Below are 21,754 nucleotides of genomic sequence, written 5' to 3'. Positions count from 1 at the left end.
TCGGCAGACTACTCCGCATACGGCCGCTGAGAGAGAATGTACTCTCGGACCTTATCGGGAACCAGCCATTCGAGATCCTGGGGATTCGCATGAATGGCCTCACGGGCCTTGGTGGAGCTCACTGCTGGATCCCCCGGCTTCTTCCCTTCTACGAGCTGGATGCGCTGCGCCCATTCACGCTTGCCGCCCTCGTTCTCCCGTCCGCCTTGCGCCAAGTGAAGGAGGAAAGCCTCCTGCTCTTCCTTACTCCCCCACTCGTCGCTCGGGCGCATGGTGACTCTGAGGCGATGCTGCGAGAGGAACGGGCCCAGCGGCTGCAGGGTGTGTTCTGGCGGGTAGTATTTGGGGTTGAAGATGCGGATCAGCGTATCATAGCCTGTGAGATGGACCTGTTCCAAAGGCTCTGGGTAGACGTCCGACTTTTCAATCTCAGCTGCTTTGTCCACAAAGTACGGCCGCTTTGTCACCCCAATGTCGATCTGTAAAAGGCCTGCGTTTCCAGGGGCTGGGGAGGACGTCTGCAGATGCGACCACAGGTCCTGGGCGAACAATTCCATCATGGCCAGACGGTCCTCGAACGAAGCAGGTTTCGATGGTTTATCGGCATTCTGGGTGGCCAGGAGTAGCAGAAGCCGCGAGGGTACGCTGGGTTTCTCGAGGAGGGCCGAGTTGGCGATCCTGAGATGAGCGCAAGTCGGGGGATTGAATGACGAGTCCAGGACATAGAGTACCTCGGGGACCGGTGAAGGGTGTTTCTGTTCCTGTAGCTGGTTTGAGGGGATGGTGGAGAGCACCTCGAGATTTCTGGGGCCTGCGATGAAACGTTTCAACGCGGCATGATAATGAGCTCGGAGGGTCTGGTATGTAGTGCTCGCCATACTTCTGACCGGAAAGTAGAAGTGGTAGGAAGTCGATGATGTGCAGTGGACAGAAAATGTTGATCCAGTGGAGTTTGAAAGGATACTATCACAATGGTTCTAGTCGAGAGTTTGTCTCCGTGGCCACATACCTCTCTGTGATGATAATATTTGAAGAAGTCATGTCAGAGGCGGGTGAGTGCTTTCCACTAGTAGTGGGGGTCATAGCGACCACTGTCCTGTCCGCCTCAGCCAAAGGATCCAAGGTAGTGTAAGTTGGACGCGGGCGGCTGCAGTTCCAGAATGCCAGAATCCATGGCACATGAGGACCCTACTAGCGATCCCAATAATCATCAGCCGAAGAGAGGACAGACCGAATGTATAATGGTCTCGATAAATAATGGCTCCCTGGGCAGGAGTTTTTTCAACCCGCAATAGCCCTAGTATCAACGAGGGATCTCGCTCTAGGAACTTCTACTGTATAGAGTCGAGACAAGAGACTGCCGACGGATGGAACCATCGCGACTGTTGTATTATTATAATTATCAATTGTCCCAGGTAGATTAATATAGGATGATCTTAATCATAGCTGAGTGAGCTGACTGACAGATAGATTCTGGAGAGTGTGTAGTGTGTAGTTGTACCCTAAAAATCTACATTATTCCCACTGACCTTGTATCTGACTTCAGCTTGCTGTCCAAGACTCCAAGGCTCCAAGGCTCCAAGTCCAAGCCCACTTTTGACCTGAAACACCGATTGCCATTCTCAAAAGTGTCATCGTGTAAAAGACAGCACCACCCCATAATTCAAGCTCATTCTGTGGATACTAAAATCTTTACCACCACCTGAGCTAGTACCACCATTCTGTTATTTTGCATCCACGACTAAATAGAAAGGCCTATCCTAATGGTCAAGTTCGAGGGTCTTAGAGAAAAAGAAAGAAAGATAGTGAGTTTAAGAAATCATCTATCATGTTTCATTGGTGTAAACTACAGGCTGATTCACAAAGCCAGAAAATATCGAATTTACTGCATGGATCATTTTATCACTTCAAATCTCTCTTCGCTGAGATTGCCACGGATCTTTGTCTAGACTTTCGACTTGCTGATCTCCACAGTGTGTCGACTCATCGAGACTCCTACCTGTCCGCCTAGTGATAAATATCTGCTTCTAGTTTCTACCGGATGGACAGATACCGACCATCTCCCGCTATGGAGGAATATTGATCGTGATCGACATCGTCAAAGCTTTCTAATACTTCTCTTGCGGACCACGGAGTTCCTCTGGCTTGGATGAACGGAAATTCCCTCAGTGAGACGACGCCTTAACCGAAGGATTTCTCGATGCTCTACTATCTTAGTATCTAGTTAGTACGGCGTAGCTAGTTGATAGACAATCATGGTAGGAAAAGGGGAAGGATAGGGGGACATGCAGCCTAGAGTACCGGGACAGACAGACTATCCAGAGTCAAGGCTCTCGGTTACATTTGAGTCGATCTAGTCTGCAGTCTTAACCATCAGCTACGACTACTGACTTCGTATCTCACACGTTCTTGCCGACTGGACGGCCAGGATAAGTCTGTTAAGTGTCCATAATGCAGGGTCCATGAAAAAGATCTCTTGGATGACAATATCTAGATAGCCCCCACGAGACGGGGCTGTCTACTGAGCGACTCCGTACAAAATGAAAATCCTTAGGCCTGGAACATTGTCTCGCCAGCCCATCTCATTATTTTCTTTCTCTTCCACTTTTCTGGAAAGCTCGAGATTGCTGACAAGGACCTAACTCATAGTCCATGAGCCTTTTCAGGTACAGTTGATTGTGATCAGATCATCAGAGACATCCGAATTCCGATGGATAGTCTACTATCTAACTATCACTTCTGACCGTCTCTGTGTCTATCTACCGGGGGTACAGGCGCCACGGGAAATTACACCGAGGGCCTAGCTAGCTCACACAAAGCCAACCATTGACTCGGTAAAGTTAGCGTTGATTGATCTTTTATGTACGAAGTACTCCGTAGAGAAGAGAACCTGACAATTACGCATGCTCTGCTTATATCACATCAAGAATTAGTTTTTTTTTTATGGAGATAGATAAGTTGCCTACAATCTACCTAAACTCTGCCATGGGCTGTAATTTACCGGCAAACCGAACGGACAGAAGCCAGGAAAAAAAGAAAAAGAAAAGTGCTCCTAAAGAAAATCCCGTCCACGGAGGCAGTTGGGTGGCACCGGGGCTCAATCATCAATCAACAGGATGGCGTTTGGATGGCACGCGGAGAGAATAAAGCAGGAGGTGGGCGACCCAATCACAGCCGACCAGGACGACATGAAACGGGGCTTTTTTTTCATCTCAGGCCGCACTTTAATTTGCGGTTTTTGTGTTTGGTAAATTGGTACCTGAGCTTGGACCCACTAGGTATAGTATTAGTATGAATGTTTATTATTATTTTTATTTTTTATTTTTATTTTTTATTTCTTTTGATATTGACCTGTCACCACTCATGTAGTTTATGTAGCGAGAGACTATAGAGAGTAGTAATGAATTGGCACTACCTAAAGAGTAGCTAGGTAGTACCTACGGTAATCAATGGTCGACAAGCAGAATGACTCGAACCACACCAATAATATCAGGCTTGATATTAGAGTAAGATGATGCTATTCCCTGCGGGTGCGGAAAGACGTTAGACCACCCTCTCTTAAGTCTCTTCTTCCTTTGGCTGCTCCACCAGACGCCACCCACCTCAGAGTGGCATTGGTTAACCAGCTCACTAGTCCAGTCCGGGCATGATGTAGATTGCGGCAGGCTGGAGTGGAGGAAGTATCTCTGGAGTCTTGAGTCTTGGGTACCTGAGTATCATATCAGGTGGATGGATAACAGTGAGAGAATAATAATACTAATTCCAAAGACAAAATGGAATTTTCTTTTCCTTTCTTTTTTCTTTTTCTTTTTCTTTTTCTTTTTTTTAATAAAACAAAAAAGAAGTAATTTCCCCCAGTCAGGATTCCGATTGATACCAGGTTACAGGATAATAACTAACTAATGATCATAATAATCTCTACCTTACTACTACTACTACTACTACTACTACTACCTTACCACATAGTAGATTAAGCAATCTAATATCCAGGCCGACTCAAACGGCCCCTCTCCCTCCTTTTAATTCCCCTTCATCGCCCCCCCCCCCCAGTCACTCGTTTCTTCCTGGAGTTTTATAGCCAGACTGTCCTGCTTCATTCTCTTCTGCTCCGTGTCAGAGACCATTCTTTTCTCTACACCCCCAAACTCACAGTCATTCTTTAACAGATCAGGTTGCGAATAGATTTCGCTTCCCCACACTCTTTCAGACATCCAGGAAATCCCCGCCAACGACATTGATTGTCTCGCTGCTATACAAAAAAAAAAAAAAAAAAAACAAACAAACAAACAAGCACCATCAAGATGCAACTCACTAGCAAGCTTTCCCTCGCTCTCCTGGCCATCTTGGCTACCGGTGGTGAGGCCAACCACCAGGCTATCCACGCCCGCAAGTTCTTCCATGGTCGATCCTTGAACATGACTGCCTCTTCGACCTCGACTATCTTTGTCTTCCCAACTCCCGTGCCCTCTTCGTCCCCTGGTGTTCCTTCTTCCTCGATCCCGGCCAACTCTCCCGTTGCTCCTGGAGCGCCTTCGTCCGTTGAGACCACGAGCTCCATCCCTCTCAGCACGGGCGTGCCTGGATCGAGTGAGTCTCAGCTCCCTGGTGGCGGCCAGGATGTCACCCTGACCTACACCCTGGGCACTGGCACCACGAAGACAGTCGTGACCACTACTGTTCACCGGACTGCCACTAACACCCACACTGTTTCCGCGGTAGGTTTTCCTTTGAGCCCATTTTTTTTTTTGGCACCGCAATTGTTCACAGCATGACTGACTGGATTGACTAGACCTCCTCGCCTGCTATTGGCAGCGGTGATAAGGGCACCACTTCCACCTCGACCGCCACTCTGATCACCATTCCCTCTTCTTCCGTTCCCAGCGGCTCTGCCGAGGGAGCTTGCACCCAGGCTACCGTCACCGTCACTGCCACTGCCACCGTCACTGTGGTATGTCAAGTTCTTTATCCTTCGACTCTGTCTTGATACTAATCTTTGTCGATAGACTGCTCCGGCCACTCCTACCCCCACCTCTGGTGACAATGGGGAGGACGACGACGACGACGACGATGACAACGACAACGACAACGACGATGATGGAGAGGGGGGCGAAGGTCCCTGTGAGACCAACGTCCCCCTTCCCCCCTACGGCAACGGCACCGCTCCCTACCCCAGCGGTGCTCCGAAGCCCACTGGCTTCATAACCAGCAAGCTGCCCTACCCCACTAGCTACCGCCGCCACTACAACTAAGCCCGCCTGAGGCAAATTTGCCGCAGGAGCTGTGAACATGACCGTCTGTGATTGAGGGATGCTCGCCTCTCGAGGCGAGATACGCACGCTGGCGTTGTGCCATTAGGATTGAGGGCCCTTTTCGTTTCTTTGCTTCTTCTTTTTCTTCTTCTTCTGGTACACACGTAGAGTGCGGACCTTGATTCATCTAGACGTTTTTTTTTTCCTCCCTCATCTTACATTCTTGTCTTATCCAGAGGACGGGGACTTTCCTCTTCTCTGGTGGTTTATTTTCAGTTCATACGCCGCGGATTTGGTCAAGTCTCGCTGATTTAGCCAACAAAGCCGCGATTGCTTCTCGCATTTCTCTCAAACGGGGAGGCCCTTCAGCTAAATCTCTGTATTTCAGACGGTCATTGACACAACTTGGCGAGCCTTGCGATGACGATAGCTCGTGACATGTTAACGACTGATTTATCTCTATCTGATTGTTTGATCTTCCCGAGATGACGTAGAGATCCTCGATCTTATGAGTGACGATCATGCTAGCCATTGTAGGACGTGCGAAGCATTTGGTTAGGGAACTTGGGAGTATGAGGAGACGCATCCAAGCCAAGGGTATCATATCCACTATAATATGTCCATAGGGTATCTATCAATTCATCTAAGCTATTTATTTCTTCAACTCAGGCAGCGCATCCAGTCCCATCATCGCAATCCGCCGCCGCATCGTCTGCCACTGCAGCCAGGTCACGCCCTGGACCAGACAATCCGCCAAATCATCCATCTTGCGCACATCCACGGTCTCCGCGTCTGCCACCGTCCCTATGCCATCTCCGACCTCTCCCTTCCCTTTCCTCCTCCCCTTCCCCTTGGCTTTCCCCTCCCACCGCCCTAAATACGCATCCACCAACTGCCTCACCTCCCCCTCCGCCCCAACAACCACCGGACTCCCCGTCCCCGAAGAAAGCCACCCCCCGACAAGATCGATCTTCATCTTCTTCCCCTCCCGCGGCCCCTTCCTCCTCCGTTCCCCTTCCCCCATCTCCTTCTTCTTCGTCGTCTTCTCCTCCACAGATCCCTCCCCCTCCCAATACCTCCCCACCCTCCCCGGCTCAACCCCAACCACCACCGGCGCCGCCCCGACCCCGACCCCGACCCCGGCCCCGGCCCCCATCCGCAACGCAACAAGCACAGCATACAACATCCCCTCAAACACACCCACGCGCAGCGTCCACTCCTGCACCGCGCTGGCGCCCCCGGAGCGGAACCGCTGGCGCTCGATGAGCACATGCGTGGGCGCGTAGCGCGCCAGGAGGCCCGTGACGAGCGCGTAGGCGGTGTGAGCGTACGCAGCCGGCGAGAAGGACGAGGACGAGGAACCTATCCCTCGCGCCGTGTCTGGTCCTTCAAGCCCGTCCGGGGGGAGGAGTTCGGAGACGGCGAGGCGACGCCATGCGTGTAGCTGTGCGGGTGTGTTGCTGATACTGTTGCTGATACTGTTGCTGTCGCTGTCGGCTGTGTCTGGGACGTGGAAGCTGAGATGCGCGTAGGCGAGATTGCGGATGCCCATGTCGATGCTGAGGATGCTGAGATTCCTGCCGGGGCTGGGGTTTGCGCTGGCGCTGGCGCTGGCGCTGTGCGGGTGTGGGTGTGGGTGTGGGAGCTCGCACTGCGGGAGCTGGGCGCGCAGCCGGGTGAGCAGCGCGGCCTTGGGGCCGGAGGAGTGGATGCCTGTTGCTTGGGCGATGTGTTGGAGTTGGGAGACTTTGAGGGTGGTGAGCCAGGGGTATGGGGTGCGCAGGGGGTGGGTGAGGCGCATTGTTTAATGATTCAATGGTTTGGTGTGTATACTGTCAGTTGGGTGGTATCATATTGGATGGAGGATTCTGATTTATGGTTGGTTGAGATTTGGTATACTGGTGCTACGGGCGATGGAGAGTAACTAGGTACTACCTAGGTACTATTGTTGGTGAGGTGCAAATGCACAGCTTGCTTACTTAAGGACACTCAAATTATGACAATAATACAATGTTCTATATTGAATTTATTACTATTATTATTATTACTACCTACTACTACTATAATAAAACAACCACATCTACACTCCAATGCTGGTATATCAGAACCTGTTATATCAGGTCACTCCTCTATTCAAAAAGATCTGTTGAACCCTCCCCCCCCCCAGCACTCCATATCAAAAAGGCAAGGCTTTTGCGAGAGAACGATCGATGCCCTTCCCATTTGGACGCCATGACCCTGACAAAAACCGATGCAAGACGCTGAATCGCGAGTCACAGAAAACAGAATACCAAAATCCAGCAAGAACCCCGAAACCGTAAACTCCGCTCGTGTGCCACCGGAGAGATGAAATGAAAAAACAAAACAAGGGTGAAACTCATGTTACGCAGGCGCGACTTCTGGATGACCATGGTCTGCGGCTATCGGGCTGTCCGCCACGTCGGTCGGTGACATGCTCTCGCGCACGTAGAGAATGGGCGCCCAGACCCTCCAGTGCAGCACGCCAATGTGTGCTAGTCGCATGGAGATCCGCTCCATGTCGTAATGCTGCTGTGATGTCGAATGTGTATAGCTGCGCTGGGACTCGCAGATGGCCAGCGGAGACATGTTGAGATATTTTTTGGCAAACACAAAGGTTGACGCCAGCAACTTTTGCCGGAGCGAGTTCTGGAAATACTGGAACAGCTCCGAAGACTCGTTGGACAGATGCCACTCCAGCGTGGCTTCAATAGGCGCGATCACAGCGTCCAAAACCATGGAGTCACCGCAGCATGCTGCGCACGCAAACCGCGCAATCTCCAGTGCGATACCGCGCACATTCTTTACCCATCGCGCAGACCCCCGGGGGCAGTCTTCATTCTCCTCCATCAATGATCCGATCCGCGAGCGGAAGCTGGCATATGTTTGTGCGGGAGCCGAGAGATAGCGTTTTTGGGTGTGGATATATGATTCGAAGATGAACCAGCAGATATCCAAGGTGATAAGGTTCTGGAGGCATGACCGCAGTTGCCACAAGCGGTCGGAATCAAAGACGAATGTTTCCGGAAATCCCTCGCGAGGGCTGTGGAATTGCAGTAGGGTGTCAGTTAGACCTTGAAAGAGGAGCAAGATAGGGAAAAAGCTGTCGGCATGTTCGCCCCTCTCCACGTTGCGTAGCTCCTGTTCCCGAATGTCCAGGTACCACAGTCGCGACGCCTCCACACGAAAGTTGTCTCTTGCGATCTTGCTGCGGAAATATTCTTGCAGAAATGGGACAGTGTCTTCGATGAGCAGCACTCGAAAGGCGCGGATCTGATGGTTTGCCACGTCCTAGAGCCATTAGTCTCTTGAGATCTAAAAGTTGAGGGAATTTGAAAGTCCTACCAGTTTCATGGCCTCTAGGATGGCAAAGAGCGTCTGCAACCCGCGGACAATTTCCATTGAATCCTGCGACTCTGAGCCCGAAGTGATCTGCTCAACCATGCGATCCGCCCATTCATCGCGCATGGGCGCGCAATGCGTCTTGAGAAGCGACGCCAGCCACTTGGCGACTCCAACCATATTGAGTACCCCTTTCCGAATCTGCTGCATCAACAAGCCCACTTCCAGGTTCTCCATGACGCTGGGATGGTCGCGCTCGGGGACCAGGGTCTTCAAAACATCTTGTAGGGTCTTGAACATGGCCGGTAATCGGGGCTCAAATGCCTGTAACTGCTCGTCCTGCTGGTCGTTGTCCGTAGTCTCGTTCGTCTGGCTTGCCCAAAAGGCATAAATGGAGATCTCGGCTCCCATGGCGTCCCAGTAATCTCCGGCTTCCTTCCTTTTCCTTTTACCCTTCTCCCCGTCCAGGTCGGGTTTGAAGTGTAGGTCGCGATCAAAATTGGCGTCCATGCGGAGGTTGATATTGCTCATGATACAGGGCAGATCAAGTTCACTGAGGGTCCTCTTAGTGACTGGAGGATATCGCTTTGCGCCCAGGAGCAGTTTGTGCTGTTTCGCGCTCAGGCCAAGCGTCCGGGGTATCTTCATTGCTTCTGACGATGGGGGAGTGGGCGTTTGGGGTGTGGCCTGTCGCATTCCGCATGGGTCAGTATGACGAGGGTTGTAGGTGATCGCAAGAAGAGCAATCCACTGACCTGACATAATTGCTTCGTATTTGCACTGTCTTTTTTTGTACTGTGTTGAGGTTCTTCGTGGTGGTCCAACGAATCATTCTTCGGGGAGTCCTTCTTTGAATGGCTGCTTCCGCCGTATGCTTCCAATGGACACTCCGTGCCTTCTTCCTGTTTCCCCGGCGCATTTGGCCTTGCCTCCTTCGTTTTCTGGAGATCCATCTCCATCCGATCTGAGTGTGAGGAATTATGCTGCTACCCAAACAATAGAATGGATGGGGTAAACGATATAGGAAGTCGAAATCGTGCGATTTCCAGATTATTTTTCCGGGAGAAATAGAACCACGAGAGCTATGAAGGATTCTCCTCCGTGTAAGCACGGCACCATAGCCCTAGACACAACGTTGCTAGGCCGATTAAGTTGATCTGGTGTTGATCTAGTATCCCTTCGATCAGCCTTTTCGTCAGTCCTTGCCTACGGCAAAGGAAGGGGGAGGGGAGGGGGTGGGCAAGCATGCTCACCAGGTGCTTGTCAATCAGCGTCGATCGCAGTATGGGGGATAAGAGGGTCTCAAAATCTAGCCCTGGATTGATACTGGCACGATAGAGCCAGTCTCGCAAGGTAACAATTGCCCTTCAGATAAAATTTTTTGTCTTCTCTCCAGAACGTGGCAATAGGTAGTAGGAATCAAAGCATCTCAAGCGTCCACCGGTAGGAGAGACAACGAGTAGAAGCCAAGCTTTGTTCCTACAAACAAACAAAGAGGGGGGGGGGATTTGATGGATTGGATCAAAAGAAGAGAAAAGATATAAAAAATAAAAACAAAAGACAGCAACAGGATACACAGAGCTTATGCAGTAGCGATCAGAATGATAGATCAATTCACTGCACAGGTCCAGGCAAACAAGACAAGACAAGACAGGACATGCAAGCAAGCAGCGGCAAGCGAATTTCTTTTGCAGCAACTCCAGAGCGATACAGTCCGAAAACACGCAAATGGCAGGGAGTAGATTTGGCAAGGCGACCAGGATGAGAGAGGTCTTGATATAACACTATGGCAGAGGAATCAGACGTTTTCAGATAGGAAGTACCGGCATATCGGAAGGTCCTGAAAAGGATCACGCATGCACTGGACGGGCGAAGTAAAACGAAGCGAGGGGAAAAGAACTCCAGGTAGGTTCTCAGTCGATCGAGTGGAGAGCGAAGAGAGATCAACGACCAGAGTTGAGTTAGAGTATGATCAAAGAGAATGGATAACACTACTACGATGTCGAGAACAGCAAGCAAGCCATCTGCGCTCGCAACAATCAAGGCAGGGAAAGGAAAAGGGAGAAAAAGTGAGGCTGCCGAACAAGACGTTTTCAGCGACTCAGTTATGGGTCAGAATGTCGGCACTGCAACAGGAAAAAAACAAAAAAAAAAAAGCCCAGTGAAAGTAAAAGGGGAGAAAATAAAAAAGAAGAGATTGACTTCATGGTTGGTGAATCAGGATGAGTGAGAATCATGATTATTATTAGACCATTCAATAAAAAAAAAAGAGAGAATTCGAGGTGCAGCGATGTTGCCTGTCTGTCTGTCTGTCTGTCTGTCTGTCTGTCTGTCTATCTACCGTCTTCTAACTATCTACTCCATAGAATTGCGATGGCGACGGCACCCCCTAATGACGTCGGAGTGTTGAGATATAAGATATACTTCGATCCTTCAGCGCGAATAAGTCTTGGGGACGGATCAATAGATAGACGCCTACGGAGGGATTATCCACTAGTCAATTCACTGTTCCCCTGGAGGTCTGACGATAGTTTGCGTGGGTCACAAAGTACACCAGGGTTCTCGAAGATAGTAGATATAAGGAAAGCAAGAGATAGTAATAATAGTAGTATATTGATAGACTGGAGAGAATCGTTTTCAACCATGAGAGAGAATTGAGGACATACCTGCAGGGGTGAAAATGGACTGAGGCGAGTACAAAAGCGGCATTCCTCCTGATGAGGATGAGAGGGAGGATACAACATAAACTCAGTCCACAGGGAAGAGTGGGATCATCCCAGGCTCAGGCCAAGTTCGATGCTGTTGTTACCCAGCAAATAATAATTGGCAAAGGCGACATGACAGATCCAAAACCGCCACGGGGATGATCTGGATAGGATGAGCGTTGTACTACTGGAGGACGAAGCGAGTACACAAAGAGGGAAGAAGCATTGCAGCAGATCACAGAGATTCCCCATAGCTGTTTCTTCTGTTCTTCTGCACTGACTACTGATGTGGCTTTCCGTGTACATAGAACAACTCCTTCTACCTGCATCAGAGAGGATCAACCGGGGTGGACTGGGAGTCTGTGACAGTGAGACTGCGACATCAATGATCACCCCACTGCTCAAGGCTCGGATGCTGAGGAACTAGGTGGATGGATGCATTTGCTTTTTCTGTTTTAGGGGGGATCGAAAAAAGGAGGCAAGGAGAGAACAGAAGAAACAAAAAAAAAAAGTCAGTGCTGCGAGTTAAGGGGTGGGAGGAAGTACCAAGTACTGGGCTTGGCGCCTTGGGAATAGCATCACTTCGGTGAGAGGGGATCTTTGAATCGCGATCGTAAATATCCTTCGGTTTTCTTCCTTTCGCATTCGAATCCGAGAATCCACATTCCCGTCCCAGAACGATACCTGCCTGCTCTACTATCCGTATACAGTCAACAGTGTAATCCTACAATGTTACTTTGCCGCATGGTCGGCCGAATGGGCCGGTTCGATCGGCAGGATAACAGACTTGGGTTCCTCGATTTTATATCTACATACTTGACTTTAAACGGAACATAAGCTACTAGCATCTAGGTCATCCCACTTTTGTACTGCAATCATACTGCGATTCCCTCACAACATATCTCGGAGCCTCTTTACTCACCGAGATCCGCGAGGCTACTCCCTGTTTGCATTTACACCAAGAAAACTTATGTCCGGGATGGACCATGGCGACGGGAACTCGTTGAGAGTGTGTCACGGAGCACTTGTGTAAGCTTTTCCTTGCCCCCCTTAGGCATGGGGGAAACGAGGAATGAACAGTGGACAAGTATTCGATCGCCCTACCAGGTTGATCAACCTTCAACGATCCGAGACAATAGAACAAATCAGCGCCAGGTGAGTCTGAGTCACAGTGTTCGCTAAGTATACAGCAAGTGTTTGTTGTGTCTCAACGGTGAAGTAAATACGGATGCAAATATGCGTAGGGATGTCTTGGACATCCCCCCGAGCGGGAAATGAGGCTGTCCGCTCCTGATCGGCAAGAGTATCGGAAAGGAGCGTTGAGTGAAAACTTAGCTGATCCCATCGCCGATTCACAAGGTTCATTAGTTATGTGGATGGAGTTGTTCAACCGTTCAAAGCCACAACGTGTTGGAGCAGAGACAGGGATGGATAGCATCATACCGCTCATTCGCTTCCACCAGAAGGATTTCCGAGTCGGAACTTGAAACTCTATCAACCAGCCCGTTCAACTTTCAAGATCGAGGCCAAAGGTGAAGCAGAAAACAAAGGGACCGAGAATTAATGAAAGGATTCGCGAGTCGCGGCACGCGCTTGACGCCTCACTTTTAGAGATGTGGTGGAGGTGCACTGATCACTCCACGCGTGGCCGCCTCATTCCGGAGCTAGACGGAGCAGAGGCAATTGGGGAATTCCAGGTCCGTTTGCATTTTGCATAAAAGAAGGGAAGCTAATCTCGATCGTAAATGCCGATTAATCAAGGACTGACCTCATGGGGAGAAGAAAATCACAGCGAGCCAAGCCCGTCCACCATGACGGATGGGGGATGAACAGAGTAGTACCGACTGATTGCGGGTAACCTGACATTCCGACGGGTAGATACTCCAGGTCTTGGCTGTCTGATCAATGATGATCAAAAGATTGATAGATAATGGTCATCCAGTGCTCTTCTCTCGGGTTGCTTATGATTCTATCTCGAGGAGGATGAGGATGAGGAGGAGGAGGATGATATGTCGAGGTCCTGTGAGGCTGTGACTGCCCTAGCACGAAGCCCTAATCATGTAGACCAACACGTGACTATTTACAGATGACATTGCCTGAGGCAGACCACCGACAGCGACAGCGACAGCGACAGTGTCCGTCAAGTACCTATCATCGCGGTCCCTCCAACTGGAGGATGGAGATCTATTTGCCAGATTTATGAAGAGTTGGGCTGAGACGCTGGCTTTTTCCATTTATCTTCTGTCGCCCTCAATAAACCATTCACTCTATTGAGGTCAAGTTCGGGATAGTGTTAATGGAAGCATCCATCCAACAGGAACCCAAGAGCCTGACACACTGGCTTCTATTCACGAACCTCGCCACTTGGTCTTCCTCTGTCACTCTCTTCTACATAGATAACTTCTACCAAAAAGAAAAATGGACTCTCTCTCTCTCTCCCTCCCTCTCTCTCCATGTTGATTATCAGGTCAGTAAATCGTATCATCCATATCGGCTAGTATCATGATTACCGCTGCCATTCTCATCCTCTTCAACACATTATGGGCCCTGCCGACGCTCTTGTTCTCTATATCCTCGCAAGCATCCTTCGACATATCCCAATTCGAAGTCCATTCGTTACCTGAGAGTCCCTCTCTGCCGCTCAGCTGGGCTGGCCGGCTCCCTATCCCTGACACCGAGGAAGGCAACTCCATCTTCTTTTGGCTCTTTCAGGCGCAAAATCTTACTTATGACGATGACTTAATAAGTAATCTCTCCTATCTGTCAAGAATCTGTAGGGTTAGCGCATATATTGACTCGCGCTGAACAAACAGTATGGTTCAACGGCGGACCCGGCTGCTCGTCCCTGATAGGGCTGACGACAGGCAACGGCCCTGTATCGTTCGATGGCAACAGCACTCGTCTAATCCCAAATCCCTACTCATGGTCAAACCTAGGCCATGTTCTCTATGTTGACCAACCCGCGGGGACAGGCTTCTCGACAGCAAGTGACCCATATCCTGTGCGGGATAACGACCGAGTGACATTGGACTTCTACAAATGGCTGCAGAACTTCTTCGCTCACTTCCCGCATATGCGTTCCAAGCGTGTCTACTTGATTGGGGAATCATATGCGGGGATCTACATCCCCTACTTTGCCTCTGAGATCATGGAGAACCAGAAGAAATACCCGATCAACCTCCGTTCCATAGCACTCGGGGACGGGACCTTGGGCAACCCTGCAGCCTTGACAACCGTCACGATGGGCAAGTTTCTCCATTCACAACAGACCCTGTTACAGATGCCAGACGAGATCCTCTCGGCCTTCGCGCAAGCAGACGAAACCTGCGGCTTCACAACCATTCTACAGCAGGCGGAGCAATACCCCCCTGAAGGCAACATCGTAATCCCCGGTAACCCAGAGAACCTCAACTACCGACGCCGGTTCCAGCAGCAGCAGCAGCAGCAGCAGCGTCGACGGCGCAACCTGCAAAACGTCATGAATGAGACGTGCAACATCCACCCAACCACACCCGACACAGTCTCCTCGTCCATCCTCAACTCCCCCTGCTACGGCACCTGTGCAACCTTCTCGACCGCCATGAACTACATGACCGCCCTCTCGGCCTCCGCCACAAACACTAACACTAACACAGGCACAGGCAAGCGCTGTTTCGACGTGTACGATATCAGCAACGACTGTGACACCATCGACCCGCTCGACCTACTGGCCACCTACTTCAGCCGCGCCGACGTCCAAACCGCCCTGAACATTCCCCCCTCCTCCCTCCCAGACAGCAGCAGCAGCACCACCACCACCACCACCCCCTTCGCCCCCTGCAACGGCACCATCCTCGACACCCTGCTCACAGCCGCCCCGCCCACCCCACCAGCCTACTCCATCCTCCCGGCCCTCGTGACCGCGCACAACGTCACCGTGCACGTCTACGCCGGCGAATACGACATGCTGCTCAACCACTTCGGCGCCGAGCTCTGTCTCCAGAACATGACCTGGCGTGGGGCGCAGGGCTTCGCGCGGAAACCGCATCGTGTCTTCTATGCGGACGATGCGGCGCCGGCCGTGCACGCCTGTAATGGCTCCGAGGCTGTAGACGCGGAGGAACCGTGCAGGGAAGAAGCCATGGGGGCAGAGGCGGGGGTGTGGGCGTCCGAGCGGGGGGTCAGCTACCATTTTTTTCGGGGTGCAGGCCACACTGTGTTTATGAAAAAGCCGCGGGAGATGTTTGCCTATGTGCGGGATGTTGTTGTTGTTGTTGCAGATGGGGACAGTTAGTTTCAGCGTCGTGTGTCGACTATAGAGTTACGGAGTAAATGCTTGATTCGCTTCCCATTTGGTTGTTCATAAAGATTTAGCAAATGACCAATAAACAGCAGTGACTATGATCATAAAGCCATCTATCCACACTCTTTTTTTTCATCATCCATTCATGAATTCAAGCAGACACGCTATGCAAAGACACCAGGTACAAAATAGAAACACACATTGAAATAATGAAACCCGAACTCCGTGGTGCTTCTCAAGTCTAACGCAAACCCCCGCCATTTTATTCCCCACTCTGGATGCATGAAAATCATAAGAAACCGAAAGCAAGTAAAACAAGGGCGAACGGCGCTGTAAGGTCGGGAGCATAGGACTATGTGTACATTGAGAACTCGATCTCGCTGAGTTGTGCTGAGCAAAACAGTGGAGCATATCGTGCCGCAGGGTATGATATACATTCCCAGGAGTTCTCTCCTTTAGAGTAGAAGAAAATTGCGCGTTATTTCGGCGAATTGTGAGCATAACCTCCGAGCCTGTCGGAGGCTGGGCTAAGCTCTAGGTTCCGCGCCTGGATCGGGAGGTAACCTGCAAGTCATGCCCTCAAGGCATGCCAGGGGAAAGATAACGAGCGATGGTATAGAAGATCCCACTACCGTAGATTGTTAGGTAAGGGGGGGGGAGTAGATGCAGAGACTGGTGACTGGTGCGGGCAGCTCGAGAGCAATGAACTGTACCACTTCAACGGCGGCTGAAAAAAGGTGCTTGATTTGGCATCGAAAGGAGTGAATCTGCCCGCTGGAACACATCACCCTCAAAAAACTTGTCGCTGTAGGCACTGGCAGGTGTGGTGGGCACAGTCGCCTGTGCGGCCGGGCCGAGAGCCGCACTCAAGGGAGTCGCAGGGAGGTGAATGGATTGCGGGGACAGCGTCGAGTTGATGTGGAACCCATTAGAACTTGACCCGGAAGTCTGATGCTGTGTATGCTGCGAATGCAGCGGTGGCCCGTAGATATTGCTTGGACCATTGCCGGTTGCCATGTCCGCGAGGTACGACCACGGAGAAGCCTCAATCAACCGGCCGGCTTCCCTGCTGGCCCTCTGCACCGGGCGAAGGATAACAATGATGTCGGGCGGGAGAAGATGCATGCTTCTAACCTCGCGCATGTCAGTGACGAGGTCGACAAAGGATTGCATGAAGCCTTTGCATAGTTGCCAGAATTCGCGCTGATTGCGCATTCCGCCACCTGGTTCTTTCACCTTCATATTGGAAAGACGCTGCCCGAGCGCCTCGGAAACTTCCAGACACACGTGGCAACGGCGAATAAGATTGTTCCAAAGCATTTGCACGCCTTCCGATTCCCGGCTTTGCTCCGCTACCTCAAGACAGCGTTTGAAGTGACGACTCGCCACCGGCAGCGCATTGACTGCAGCAGTATAAGCAGTAAACAGCTGCTGGAAGATCTTCTCAAAGATTCGCTCTTCTTCAATCTCATCTAACCCAGTCAGAGGATTGATCCTGGGCACGACTGAAGTTGGGATTGGTGGGAAAGACTCCCCAGAGCGAGGAGTCGCAAGGGATGAGGGCACGGAAGAATTGACGAGGTTAGATCTGCTGCTTGATCGGCTTCGTGCTCCGAAGCTAAAAGGCGTTGATGCGAAGCCTGGTGAACTGACAGCGGACTGATAGTTCGCTGCCGCAGGTAAAGGTCCATTGGTGATAATCCGAGGGTGTTGGATTGTGGTATCACTTCTGTACCGGCGCACGGACAAAGAACGGTCACCTCTAGTCGGGGTCACAGTCGGTCCAAGGAACCGATCAGACACTGCAGGTTCTTTATTGATCTCAGGTACTGGTGGTTTTTGGGTCAAATTCCGCTTCCCAGATTGCAAAGGAACCCCCAAGCTCACGCAGGCATTGCGAAGCTCAATCATGCTGCCATGAATCATGAGCATGAGCGACCGCACATAGCGCGAATCACCATTGGCGACGATCTTTTCAAGACTATTCCGCAGTTGCGTGCCAACGTGGGCATACGCCACGATGCATGTTTCGCACTCTCGTTTTACGGATTCATTCGTCAGCTTCAGTATGTCCTGCTCGCATGGTTGAGAGGTCTCTGCAATCTCAAGGGCTTCATTGAGCCGATCAACGTGTGTGGAAGCATTGTAAAAAACAATCTCCAGACTATTCCGTCGTGAGTCGTCACGTTTGATGACGTTGATTACAGCTGACACATGGGATTGAACCTGAAAAAGCGCAAATAAGATGCCCTTGGCACTCTCAATGACAGGGTTCAATGCTTCCTTTTCGCCCTTGTGTTCTGGTAAGCTTGACATGCGGTTCACAAACCCGTCTTTCAAGCGTCGGCGCTCCCGAGGACTACTTGGACTGGAGGAATTGCTCCCGTGCATGGTACCAGCTGTCCTCGTTTTCAATATCGAACCATGGCTTAGGCCGCGAAGGTGACTGTTGCGGTAGGGCCGCGTTTCATCCAGCGTTCCCAAATCAGTGTTTTTCCTATTGATGACCCCCATCCGCTTGTTGCGGGCAGCGAATGATGCTTGAATTATGCCTTCGCTGTTACTTCGATTGCGTTCGTTGACTCCTGCCAGTGGGGTCACACCCGGTCGCTGAAAGGCGCCACTGTGGAAAATCGTGCTATGTCCAGAAGCAATACGATAGTGGGATTTCAGTGGGATCGGCGGAGGTCTTGCAAACGATGGCGATTTAGGGTCAACAGACCCTTCACTTAGACTGGGAATGACAGGGAATCGACTGCTCGGTCTGCGCCTGATGGGTTTGGGTGTGTCCAGAGTGCCCTCGCTGTGCACCTAGTCAGCCGGGGGGTTGACCAAAATCGGGATATGACTTGGGTGGACTGTACCTTGCACTACCCCTGTCCTGCTCAGAGGATTGCCTAGATTTCAAGAATCTCTTCAACTCCGCTGTGACAGCAACCTCCTTTTCATTATCTGTCAAGGCGGATGGGGCGATCTCTGTCTCCGATGTCTCTAGAACTCGGCGAAGGGGATTTCTCAACGGATTGCCGGCCACCTTTAAGATCTGGAGCTTGTTCATGTCGGAAATTCCTGCGGGCAAATCTTCAAGCCTATTCTGCATGATAGACAGAACTCGCAAGGACGACAACCTCTTTATCTCTTCGGGTATATGACTGATCTTGTTGCGACTGAGATCTAATATCTCGAGTAGAGGTAGCTTGTACACCTGGTTCACTCATCAGAACTGCATGAACTAAAAGAAAGAGATGTTTTGCGATCACATACCCCTCTAGGGAATTCCCGAAAGTTATTCGCCCTAATATTGAGGTAACGAAGATGCGAGCACTCAGCGAAACGATATGGAATGTGGAAAAGATGGTTGTTCGATAATGACAATCTTTGGATTTATCAGCTCTCAGCATTGCAATAGTAACCATGACCCCACACGTATGACTTTGTCAGAAGCATGGCTGTGCTTACCTTTCAACCTCGTCTTTGATCGCATCCACCACCGGCTCGGGAATTCGGACAACATTGGAATGGCCCAGATCAATGGTCAATTTAGGCTTGACCACATCGCTGACAGCCTCGCTTCCTGCCAGGGAGCGCTTAGTTTCCAGTATCCCATTCTCGACTGCACGGCGAGCAAGCTCGATGGTCTCCTCTGGTGTTAAGAATCGCGGTCCGGGAGGGTTTCTGTTCGTGTTGTTGCTGCCATCACCCTGAGTCTCGTTCGGATGCGACGACTCGTCTTCGCTTTTTGTTGATTCTTCATTGTTGGAGGACGATGACGATGAGGAGATATTTTGTTCCGGAGTTCTTCGATTTCGTTCTTCCTCATCGGGGTCAACACGATATGAGGGAGGCATCCTGATAGTATCTTCGGGCCGGACCATCGTAGACAGCATGGTGCAAAAGCGGCTATGAGATTCTCGTCGGCGCGTCTGATGCTATTTGACGTACTGGCTTGCACGCAACTTGTCGCAATCATGAATCAGATGACTTGAGACTTCCGCGAACCTGGAGAACGACAGGAAGCAAGCATGATCAAGCGAGGTCTCAAAATAATGGTCTTAGCCGAGTAAGCGGTAATATAGTAGGAGAATGGAGCTGCACGTTGGTGTAAAGAGTATGGGGAAGCTCAATCGAGGCGTGAGACGAGGCCCAACAGTTCCGTCTGTTTTCCAACCAACGACCGTTTCTTTCGTAGGGAGGATATTCAGGGAGGAAAGGAATCACCAGACTTGGTTTCCGAACGATGAAGCTGCCGGGGTTGACAGGTCAAATCACACAGGGAGAAGGTTCGCGAGCTGGAGTTTCAGGTTTGAAGGTGAAACGCGGAGGAAGAGGCGCAACTGCCCGCAGGAGACGCCACCACAAACAACCCCAAATTGAATCCGGAGAGAGAACTGGTGGTTAAAAGGGGAACGAAAATAGTCTTTAGAAGAAAGTAAAGAAAGTAAATCAACAGACAGGATTGATGAACTTCAACATCGCCTGCATTGAGAGAGAACGATCCGGGGGAAAAAGCGGATAATCGATTTCAATGCTGGGGGAATTCCACTCAGCGCGATAAGTCACGCAGCATGATTGGCCCGCCGCGGATTTCAGCCCAAGAGATGGATATTGAGAGCATCATTCGGTCTTGTCAGGCATGGAAGAGTGAGGCAATGAGGGAGAGACGGATCTCTGGTGCTGGAAAAACGTGATGTGTCTACCTTAGGAGATATACATACATACTTACTTACATACAGTACGTCAAACTGAGGACATTAGAAAGGACAAGCGAGGAAAGAAAAAAAAAAAAAAAAAAGGGAACCCAAGTGCAGTAGTATACATCATGTTTTTTTGAGAACAAAAGGCCTCTAGATCAATTGTGAGGAACCAAATGGGCCACCTGACAGCCTTCTCCATTGTCGCACACTCTATAATGGCAGAGCAGACTTCTCCTCAATTGGCTCCACAGCCTCATCGTGCGCAGCAATCTCCGGAGCACCAACAAAGGCTGCTGTTTTCTGATCCTGTAATTGGGCTTCCGATTTGGCCCACTCCTTCCAACGTTCGTACTGTTGGTTCTCGAGTTCCATACCAACCTCCAGAAGTGACCGTCCGAATGTTGCCCCAGTTGCTTCCGCCTCTTCTGCGGCCACTCGGCGTTCGATGTCTTCCTGGAGTCGTAGTCGGTAGAACTCGCGACGCGCAATATCGTAGGCAGCGCTCCTCGTCATATCGGGAACATTGTTGAGTAGCCAGAGCTGTCGTTGAACAACGCTGTACAACAAAAGTGGTCAGCCTTCAATCAACGTGCCGGTGGAATATCACTCAGGCAATTGGGGGGGTGGTGTGCAGCCTATACCTTTCACCGTCTAATCTCTTTCCTGGCTGCTGGAGCCGGCTCCAATCATATCTTTCAAAGTCCCTGCCTGAACTTTCGACGACAACACGGGGTCTGGCAAGTTCCCACGGATGATCACGGAAAAACTCCCGTCGCAGCTGATCTTCTTCGTATTTGATCTCTGTCGGTAAAAACATACGGCTAGCCTTCTTCGACTTGATCCGCTTCTCTTGAACTTCAAAGGCGACCTGCGGCTTCGAAGCGCCGGGAACCGTCTTCAGGCGCTGTCGGACGAGCTGATGTTGAGCGGCCTGGTTTCGCACAAGGACCTGAGCTGGGGGGATATCGGCCACGACGTCGATCCACTTGGGAGGAGCGCGAATCTTGCCAGCAGCATGTTGCTGCAGAGCAGTTTGGTGCACACGAAGTGCTGTGAGGTTGTATTTGCCCATAACGGCTGGGAGCGCGAGGGCTCTCGGGAGAGTGTGCCGGATGAGTAAATCGGGATCCAAAAGCGTTTCTATGAGAGCTAGAAAGAGAACAATGGATTCTCAGCCCTCACTCCTGCAATGCGATAGATCGAGTCTGGTGCAGTGCTTGGAGGTGCGGATGAGAAAAAGAGGAGCGGGATGATGGACAAGAATACGCGGCTCCGATTGGGCCGACCGCCAGGGCTCCGCTCCAAGCGCAAAGTTGAGAAAGTTCGCCCGGACAGCAAGATGGCCAGAAAATCATATCTACCCAGGGGACTCCATCGGCTTGTTCACTCTATGTCCAGGGAGATATGCAGGCTTAGATCTTGATTTTCTTTTCTTCGGCTCTAAACTCTTTTATTTCCTCCTTG

The 21,754-nt window shown here is 50.9% G+C and overlaps 7 protein-coding genes across 7 annotated transcripts, besides 22 other annotated features; 2 read left to right on the top strand and 5 right to left on the bottom strand.

Moving 5' to 3' along the window:
• Window positions 1-8: 8 nt before the first annotated feature.
• Window positions 9-1,041, bottom strand: ACLA_046630 (nicotinate-nicotinamide nucleotide adenylyltransferase; the record flags this gene model as incomplete). Its single annotated transcript, XM_001271622.1, has 2 exons — window positions 9-963; window positions 1,010-1,041. The coding sequence occupies 2 exons, from the start codon at window positions 1,039-1,041 to the stop codon at window positions 9-11; spliced, it is 987 nt and encodes a 328-aa protein (XP_001271623.1).
• Window positions 1,042-1,554: 513 nt separating this feature from the next.
• Window positions 1,555-1,583: a microsatellite.
• Window positions 1,584-3,298: 1,715 nt separating this feature from the next.
• Window positions 3,299-3,332: a microsatellite.
• Window positions 3,300-3,337: a microsatellite.
• Window positions 3,310-3,337: a microsatellite.
• Window positions 3,338-3,780: 443 nt separating this feature from the next.
• Window positions 3,781-3,824: a microsatellite.
• A 100-nt stretch (window positions 3,825-3,924) lies between these two features.
• Window positions 3,925-3,954: a microsatellite.
• Window positions 3,926-3,954: a microsatellite.
• Window positions 3,955-4,255: 301 nt separating this feature from the next.
• Window positions 4,256-4,287: a microsatellite.
• A 14-nt stretch (window positions 4,288-4,301) lies between these two features.
• On the top strand, window positions 4,302-5,249 carry ACLA_046620 (uncharacterized protein; the record flags this gene model as incomplete). Its single annotated transcript, XM_001271621.1, has 3 exons — window positions 4,302-4,715; window positions 4,790-4,948; window positions 5,004-5,249. 3 exons carry the CDS (start codon window positions 4,302-4,304, stop codon window positions 5,247-5,249), a joined length of 819 nt encoding a protein of 272 aa, XP_001271622.1.
• Window positions 5,049-5,095: a microsatellite.
• Window positions 5,050-5,092: a microsatellite.
• Window positions 5,250-5,381: 132 nt separating the features above from the next.
• Window positions 5,382-5,404: a microsatellite.
• A 497-nt stretch (window positions 5,405-5,901) lies between these two features.
• ACLA_046610 (uncharacterized protein) lies at window positions 5,902-7,050 on the bottom strand (the record flags this gene model as incomplete). Its single annotated transcript, XM_001271620.1, has 1 exon — window positions 5,902-7,050. One exon carries the CDS (start codon window positions 7,048-7,050, stop codon window positions 5,902-5,904), a length of 1,149 nt encoding a protein of 382 aa, XP_001271621.1.
• Window positions 6,369-6,402: a microsatellite.
• Window positions 6,706-6,736: a microsatellite.
• Window positions 6,829-6,868: a microsatellite.
• Window positions 7,051-7,276: 226 nt separating the features above from the next.
• Window positions 7,277-7,312: a microsatellite.
• Window positions 7,313-7,631: 319 nt separating this feature from the next.
• On the bottom strand, window positions 7,632-9,371 carry ACLA_046600 (TCP11 family protein; the record flags this gene model as incomplete). The annotated part of the gene is made up of 2 exons (XM_001271619.1): window positions 7,632-8,558; window positions 8,613-9,371. The coding sequence occupies 2 exons, from the start codon at window positions 9,369-9,371 to the stop codon at window positions 7,632-7,634; spliced, it is 1,686 nt and encodes a 561-aa protein (XP_001271620.1).
• Window positions 9,372-10,244: 873 nt separating this feature from the next.
• Window positions 10,245-10,267: a microsatellite.
• A 636-nt stretch (window positions 10,268-10,903) lies between these two features.
• Window positions 10,904-10,948: a microsatellite.
• Window positions 10,908-10,944: a microsatellite.
• A 2,342-nt stretch (window positions 10,949-13,290) lies between the features above and the next one.
• Window positions 13,291-13,319: a microsatellite.
• Window positions 13,320-13,737: 418 nt separating this feature from the next.
• Window positions 13,738-13,766: a microsatellite.
• A 50-nt stretch (window positions 13,767-13,816) lies between these two features.
• On the top strand, window positions 13,817-15,587 carry cp9 (putative serine carboxypeptidase; the record flags this gene model as incomplete). Its single annotated transcript, XM_001271618.1, has 2 exons — window positions 13,817-14,060; window positions 14,128-15,587. The coding sequence occupies 2 exons, from the start codon at window positions 13,817-13,819 to the stop codon at window positions 15,585-15,587; spliced, it is 1,704 nt and encodes a 567-aa protein (XP_001271619.1).
• Window positions 14,742-14,766: a microsatellite.
• Window positions 14,743-14,766: a microsatellite.
• A 726-nt stretch (window positions 15,588-16,313) lies between the features above and the next one.
• On the bottom strand, window positions 16,314-19,444 carry ACLA_046580 (RAM signaling pathway protein domain-containing protein; the record flags this gene model as incomplete). Its single annotated transcript, XM_001271617.1, has 4 exons — window positions 16,314-18,399; window positions 18,461-18,801; window positions 18,861-18,972; window positions 19,056-19,444. The coding sequence occupies 4 exons, from the start codon at window positions 19,442-19,444 to the stop codon at window positions 16,314-16,316; spliced, it is 2,928 nt and encodes a 975-aa protein (XP_001271618.1).
• A 1,056-nt stretch (window positions 19,445-20,500) lies between these two features.
• On the bottom strand, window positions 20,501-21,362 carry rsm25 (mitochondrial 37S ribosomal protein mS23; the record flags this gene model as incomplete). Its single annotated transcript, XM_001271616.1, has 2 exons — window positions 20,501-20,846; window positions 20,932-21,362. 2 exons carry the CDS (start codon window positions 21,360-21,362, stop codon window positions 20,501-20,503), a joined length of 777 nt encoding a protein of 258 aa, XP_001271617.1.
• Between the last annotated feature and the right edge of the window lie 392 nt (window positions 21,363-21,754).

This window comes from Aspergillus clavatus, genomic scaffold (genome assembly GCF_000002715.2).
Source record: "Aspergillus clavatus NRRL 1 1099423829800 genomic scaffold, whole genome shotgun sequence".
Classification (NCBI taxonomy): domain Eukaryota; kingdom Fungi; phylum Ascomycota; class Eurotiomycetes; order Eurotiales; family Aspergillaceae; genus Aspergillus; species Aspergillus clavatus.
The sequence above is the reverse complement of the archived record's forward strand: the minus strand, read 5'-3'. Positions and strand labels throughout refer to the sequence as shown.